At 65.8% G+C, this 6016-nt stretch overlaps 1 protein-coding gene across 1 annotated transcript; it reads right to left on the bottom strand.

The window, feature by feature from the left end:
* Positions 1-124: 124 nt before the first annotated feature.
* On the bottom strand, positions 125-5743 carry OS9 (OS9 endoplasmic reticulum lectin). The gene is made up of 14 exons (XM_029073537.1): positions 5564-5743; positions 4591-4767; positions 4398-4461; positions 4102-4178; positions 3845-3943; positions 3530-3746; positions 3265-3327; positions 2960-3036; positions 2784-2835; positions 2564-2652; positions 2034-2369; positions 1423-1624; positions 807-925; positions 125-586 (listed from the first exon to the last, which is right to left on the bottom strand). Exons 1-14 carry the CDS (start codon positions 5723-5725, stop codon positions 461-463), a joined length of 1860 nt encoding a protein of 619 aa, XP_028929370.1. The 5' UTR covers positions 5726-5743; the 3' UTR covers positions 125-460.
* Positions 5744-6016: the final 273 nt, after the last annotated feature.

Here is a 6016-nt window from a genome sequence, read left to right as displayed (position 1 = left end):
CCAGGCTGGGGGCAGCGCCGGCCAGGGCCGGGGGGCGGGAGGGGAGGCCCCGTCCGGTGGCACGGCTGGGATGGAATCCAGGCGAGCTGTTGGCCGGCCTCAGTAGGATGGACAGATACGGGGGTTGGATCCAGGGCACTTTATTCAGAAACACCACTGGAGCGACCTCAAACCCACCCCCACCCCAAGCCATGGGGCCACCTTCCACCGCCGGCAAGCGCTGAATAGGATGGACCCGGGCAGATGGGTGCAAATAAGGACCCACCCCTCCTTGAAGGGGAGTCTGGGGCAGCTCAGAGAACGTCCTCCCCAAACCCCAGTCATTGCTAGCATTGCCCTCCCTGCCCAGGCACTGCTCTGCTGCCAAGCCCTGGGGAAGGGGAAGGGAGAGGAAGAGATGGAACTCGGGGGGGGGGGGGGGGGGGGGGGGGGGGGGGGCGGTGAAGGGGAAAAGAAGGTATTAGAAGTCAAACTCGTCTGGATCCCCAGTCCCCTCTGCCCCCCGTGGTCCCCACACACGACGGTAGTTGTTCTCCAGCTGCTGTTGTCTCTGACGCTCCTGCTGAGCCTCCTCCACACCCTGGATCTGAGGGGACAGGGAGGCCAGGGGTAGTGGGGGCGGGGGGCGGGGGGTGCAGGAAAAGGGGGAGTGTGGGGGCAGGGACAGGGGGATGGGGGGGGCATGGAGAAGGAAGTCAGGGACGCGGGTGTCGAGAGTCATGGGTCACAAAGGCCAGGACTAGGGAGGCCAAAGGCAGGCAGGTCATTAGGGGGTTGGGGGCCTTGGGGTCGAGGACTGCGCTCACCAGAATGCTGAAAAAAATCTCCTTGAGATCCCTACTGTCTTCGTCGGAAAGCCATTGGGCTTCATCCTCCAGGGTCCCCCCGGCCCCCATCCGCCGCACAATCTTGATCTCTATTTTACCTGGCGGGGTCGGTGGGGAGGGGAGGGAAGGAAGACGGGGAGGTGTGGAGGATGGGAGGGAAGGTGAGGGAAGAAGTGAAGGGTGAGGTGGGGAGGTGAGGGTGGATGGGGAGGTGAGGGCGGATGGGGAGGAGAGGGAGGATGGGGAGGTGAGGGCGGATGGGGAGGAGAGGGAGGATGGGGAGATGAAGGAAGATGGGAAGGTGAAGGGTGGTGCAGAGGTTGCTGCGGCCCCCCTCCCCTTACCAGGAGTCACGGCACTGTCCCCCTTCAGCTGTTGCTGCCATGTGACCTGAACCCTGACTCGGTGGTCAGTCTACTTGTTGGGGACACTGACATAGATGGAGGAGGGGCCTGGGACCACCCCTCTATTCACATGGGGACTCTCTCTCTCGCCTCCCTATTCTCCGCTGTCTGGTGGAGGGTGGGTGGGTGTGGCGGGGGGGGGCGGCGCCGAGGAAGATCACTCGCTCTCTCCCACCAGCGGCTTCACTCACCTGGAACATCAGGGGCCGAGGGAGGCTGAGGGGAGGCCTCCCCCTGACGCTCTCCCTGCCCCTCTCCCTCTCCGTGCTGCGAGGCGGCCCGGTCGGCATCCAGTTTCTGCACCAGTCTGCTGAGGGTGGCCGCCAGGGCTCGGGAAGCTCGGGCCCGCTGGGCCGGTCCGGCCCGTCCCTCCGGCCCCGCATCCTGCTCGGCCTGAGGACAGGGCCCCGGTCGCAGGACCCGGGCCTTGCCCTCACAACACCCCCACCTTCCCTCTCTGCCCCTCCGCACCATCCTCTCCTCCCCATCCGTATATACGATTACTCTATTTTATTAACGATGTATATAAATATATCTACGATTCTATTTATCTATTTTGACGGTATTGATGCCTACTTGTTTTGTTTTGCTGTCCGTCTCCCCCTTTGAGACCGTGAGCCCACCGTGGGGCAGGGATTGTCTCTATCTGTTGCCGAATCGTACATACCAAGCACTTAGTACAGTGCTCTGCACACAGTCAGCGCTCGATAAAGACAATTGAATGAGTGAATGAATCCTCGGAGACAGGCCCCGTCCCCCTCAACCCAGTGAGTCCAGGTTCAGCCCGGGGGACGGCACTCACCTCCTGCCGACCCCCATCCAGGTCTTGCCCCCGCTCCAAGTGGGCAGCGGCCCCCGCCTCCGGCTGCGGTTGGTGGCGGACACCTGTGAGCAGCGACTCCTCCAGCTCCCGCTGGAGCCTCCCTAGCAGGTCCAGACCGCTCACCGCCACATCTTCCTCCTCCTCCTCCTCTTCCTCCTCCTCCTGCTGCTCCTGCTCCTCTTCCCCCACTGCTGTCGCCACCTCCTTCTCCTCCTCTTCCTCAGGTCCTTCCACCTCTTTCTCCTCCTCCTGCTGGGCCATCTTTGGGGGGCTCTCGGGTGGTGGCTTTGAGGGGGGCTGAGGGGCCGTGTTCTCCTGGGAAACAGCAGCAGTTGGGAGGTCATGAAGGAAGGAATGGGGGAAGCTGGAGGTGGGGAGAAGGAAAAGCGGTGGGGAGAATAGACGGAAGCTAAGGGGAGGGAGGGAGATGACAAAGCGGCTACGCTGGTGGGCCCGCCCGGTGCCCTCCCTGCCCCCCAGCTGCCCCGCAGCCGCCCCCCAGCCTCCACCTTCTTTGCGATGTCCTTCAGCTCCTCAATGAACTGAACCAGGTCCCGGGGGCCTCGGATGACCTTAATCTGAACGTTCCTGCGGAGACCTGCGGGACACAGGGCGGCAGCGGGGTGGCGGCGGCAGGGTGGAGGACAGCCGGGGACTGCTGGGTTTGGGGGAGGGGAAGCGGATGGCGTGGGGCTTAGAGGGCACTGGGGGCAAGTGTGGGACGCTCACTGCTCAGGGGCTTGGGGTTCGGCGGTTCCGCCTCGGGCCTGGGCTCTGGATCCTGGAGAAGATGAGGAGGGGAAGGAGGGGTGAGGTTGAGGGGGTCGGTGAGGCCCTGCCACAAGGGGACCCTCCCGGTCCCACTGGGGTGAAGGGGGTTATTTTGCCAGGTGGGGGCTCCTCACCGGGTGCGGAGGGTTGCCCTCAGGCGTTGGCTTTGTGTTCCAGGTGTTCTGGGGATCCTCCTCCAGCAGGGTCTTGCCTGGGGGCAGGTCGGGGGGTCGGGGCGGCAGGGGAAGGTTGGAATGTGATGGGTGGGGTCGGGAGGAAGGTGGGGAGATGGGATGCAGGGGGTGTTAGAAGGTGGGGGGGGATGGGAGACGGTGGGGTAGAAGGGTAGGAGATGGCGGCTGGGGGCTGCGGGGGGGAAGGACGGGAGGTGGAGGGGGCCAACAGGATGAGGTAGGTGGCGAGGGGGAGTGGGCCTCACCTGCGTCCTTGCTGCCAGCCATATCTAGATGCTGGAATTCCTCCACCTGCCACTGCGAGTCAGCTGAGAAGGTGTGCAGGGTTGGGGCCGGCGGCGGGGGGGGGACAGGATGGGTCGACCTCCACTGTGGCCTCCCCAGCTGGGCCAGTCCCCTGAGCCACGAACCCCCGCCCGGCCAAAACCCCGTACTCCCCAGCTCCACACACCGCCCCCACCCCCACCCCCACCCCCGGTCCTCTAGGGAACTCCGTGTCCCCGCACTCACAGGCCTGGGTGCGCATGAACTCCCCGTACTGGGCAGGCGGCAGGGCGGGGTGGCATCGGATGGGCTGGGGAGCCGCACTGGGCGGGGGACGGAGGAACGGGTGGGGGCAGAGCCGGGGGGTGCGCACGGTCAGCACGTAGGAGCAGGACTGCGGCTCATCCACGCGGTCGATGTAGTCGCTGCCGCCGTCCGGTCCCGCCCGCTGGTCGCACAGGAACTGGCCGCCGCCAGGAAGTCGTGGGGGAGGGGCATCAGCCGGGGGGGCGAGGGGGCGCGGCGCCCCGACCGCCGGGCCGGCCCCGAGTCGCTACTCACCCGGACCTCGGCCTCCCGGGGCCTCCCGCTCAGGTCACACCGGGAGCCGTTGCCGTAACTCTGGCTGTGGTAGCGCTTCAGCCGGTGCTGCTTGGAGGCCTGGAGAGAGGTCAGGAGGACACGGGGTCACCTGGACCCGAGGAGGGCGGGGGGGAGAAGAGGACGACCCGAGCGTACGGACCCGGTACAAACCCGGCAGCCCGGTCGGCTACGCGGCCCTCTCGCCCTCAACGCCCCCCCTCCCGCGTCTCACACACCTTAGCGCTCTCATCCTCCCAGTTGAAGGTCGACTGGTAATAGCCAAGGTACAGGATGTCACCTTTGATCTCGGACTCTGCCAAAGAAACGGGGCTGGACGGAGGGAGGCGGGAGGGGCGGGACGCGGGCAGGCGGGGCAGCTATCCCCACACCCGCTCTCGCCACAGGCCCTCAGGACCGGCACAGATCGAGGGGGGCTCCCGGAACGAGGGGACGAGAGGGGCCGTGGCTCGGGGGGCGGGAGGGCAAGGTGAAGGTGTGGAAGGAAGGGGAGGGTTACGCAGGGGGCGGTCACCTTCCAGGTGATATTGCTGGATGTGTCGTCCGTAGCAGAACTCATACGTCCACCAATCCTTGGTCTGGGAAGCAGAGCCCACGGTCAGCGCGTCGCCGCGGGCCGGCCCCCACGGGTGGGAGGGTGTCTCCCGGCCCCCTTCCCCGACCGGTAAGGCTCAGCCCCTTGCCTCCCTTTCCCCCCGGGGCCCCACCTTCACCAGGCACGGGCCCAGCCCCAGGGGCCTGAGCAGCTCGGGCACGCTGGGCCCCTGGTAGGCCGGCACCTCGTCCTGGCCGTCGTGTTGGAAGTGGACCGCGCCGGCCGGCAGGCGGCATTCGTATTTCTGCTTGAATCTGGATGACAGGACCACCACCTCCTCCTCGCGGCTCTACGGGGGAGGGAAGAGGCAGGTGACCGGCCGCTCCGTGGCACTGGACTCTCCTTAGCGCTTAGTACAGCGCTCTGCGCATAGTAAGTGCATAGAAGCAGCCGCGTGGCTCAGTGGAAAGAGCACGGGCTTTGGAGTCAGGGGTCCTGAGTTCGAATCCCAGCTCTGCCACTTGTCAGCTGGGTGACCGTGGGCCAGTCGCTTCCCTTCCCTGGGCCTCAGTTCCCTCATCTGTCAAATGGGGATGAAGAGACGGTGAGCCCCACGTGGGACCACCTGATGACCCTGTGTCTCCGCCAGCGCTTAGAACGGTGCTCTGCCAACATTATTGTTATTCTAAATCCCACCGATTGAATAATAATAATGTTGGTATTTGTTAAGCGCTTACTATGTGCCGAGCACTGTTCTAAGCGCTGGGGTAGACACAGGGGAATCAGGTTGTCCCACGTGGGGCTCACAGTCTTCATCCCCATTTTACAGATGAGGGAACTGAGGCACAGGGAAGTGAAGTGACTTGCCCACAGTCACCCAGCCGACAAGTGGCAGAGCTGGGATTCGAACTCAGGAGCCCTGACTCCAAAGCCCGTGCTCTTTCCACTGAGCCACGCTGCTTCTCCAGCTCGTCAGATTGAGCGATCTGACGTCCGAGTCTTTTGTGGTTCGGGGCGCGGGGGAGGGGCGGCCCTCCGGGAACGAGAAGCAAGAGCCTGTCCCCACCACCACCGCCGCCGCCCCGGCTCCCGGTCCGTCTGTCCGTCCCGTCCGTTCGACCCCCGGGCCGGGCCCCAGCGCGCACCTGCCCCCCCAGCACGGGTCGCGGCAGAATCTCGATGCCATAGCGCATGTCGCTCAGCTCCGCCAAGTTCAGAGAGCCCACGGCCGCTTCCGAAGCCGTGCCCAGCAACAGCAGCAGGACCGGCAGCGGCGGCCCCGGCCGCAGGGACAGCGACACCGCCATCTTCCCCCTCCCTCCCTCCCCCCCACCCCGCCCCGAAGGCTCCGGGCGGAGCCCCACTTCCGCCCTTCTGCGGGCAGGCGCCTGGTCCCGCCCCCTGACGACGGCGCTCGGGATTGGCTCTCCCGTCTGTCCCTCCGCGCCCCGACGGCTCCGATTGGTCGTCGGGGCTCCGTGACGTCACCGCCTTGACCCGAGCGTGATGCAAGGGACTGTCACCCGCCTCGCGCCGATTGGGCGAAGTCAGCGGGGAGGCGCGTGCCAGGGCGCAGGCGCGGAGCTGCCCCGCCTCAC

This window comes from Ornithorhynchus anatinus, chromosome 10, assembly GCF_004115215.2.
Source record: "Ornithorhynchus anatinus isolate Pmale09 chromosome 10, mOrnAna1.pri.v4, whole genome shotgun sequence".
Lineage (NCBI taxonomy): Eukaryota > Metazoa > Chordata > Mammalia > Monotremata > Ornithorhynchidae > Ornithorhynchus > Ornithorhynchus anatinus.
The sequence above is the reverse complement of the archived record's forward strand: the minus strand, read 5'-3'. Positions and strand labels throughout refer to the sequence as shown.

Coding starts and splice junctions, on each gene's coding strand:
- OS9 (XM_029073537.1), bottom strand. CDS start 5,725: ATGGCGGTGTCGCTGTCCCTGCGGCCGGGGCCGCCGCTGCCGGTCCTG. Junction 4,462..4,590: donor TGGGCCCGTGCCTGGTGAAG/GTGGGGCCCCGG, acceptor TCTGCTTCCCAG/ACCAAGGATTGGTGGACGTA. Junction 4,179..4,397: donor CCAGCAATATCACCTGGAAG/GTGACCGCCCCC, acceptor TTTCTTTGGCAG/AGTCCGAGATCAAAGGTGAC.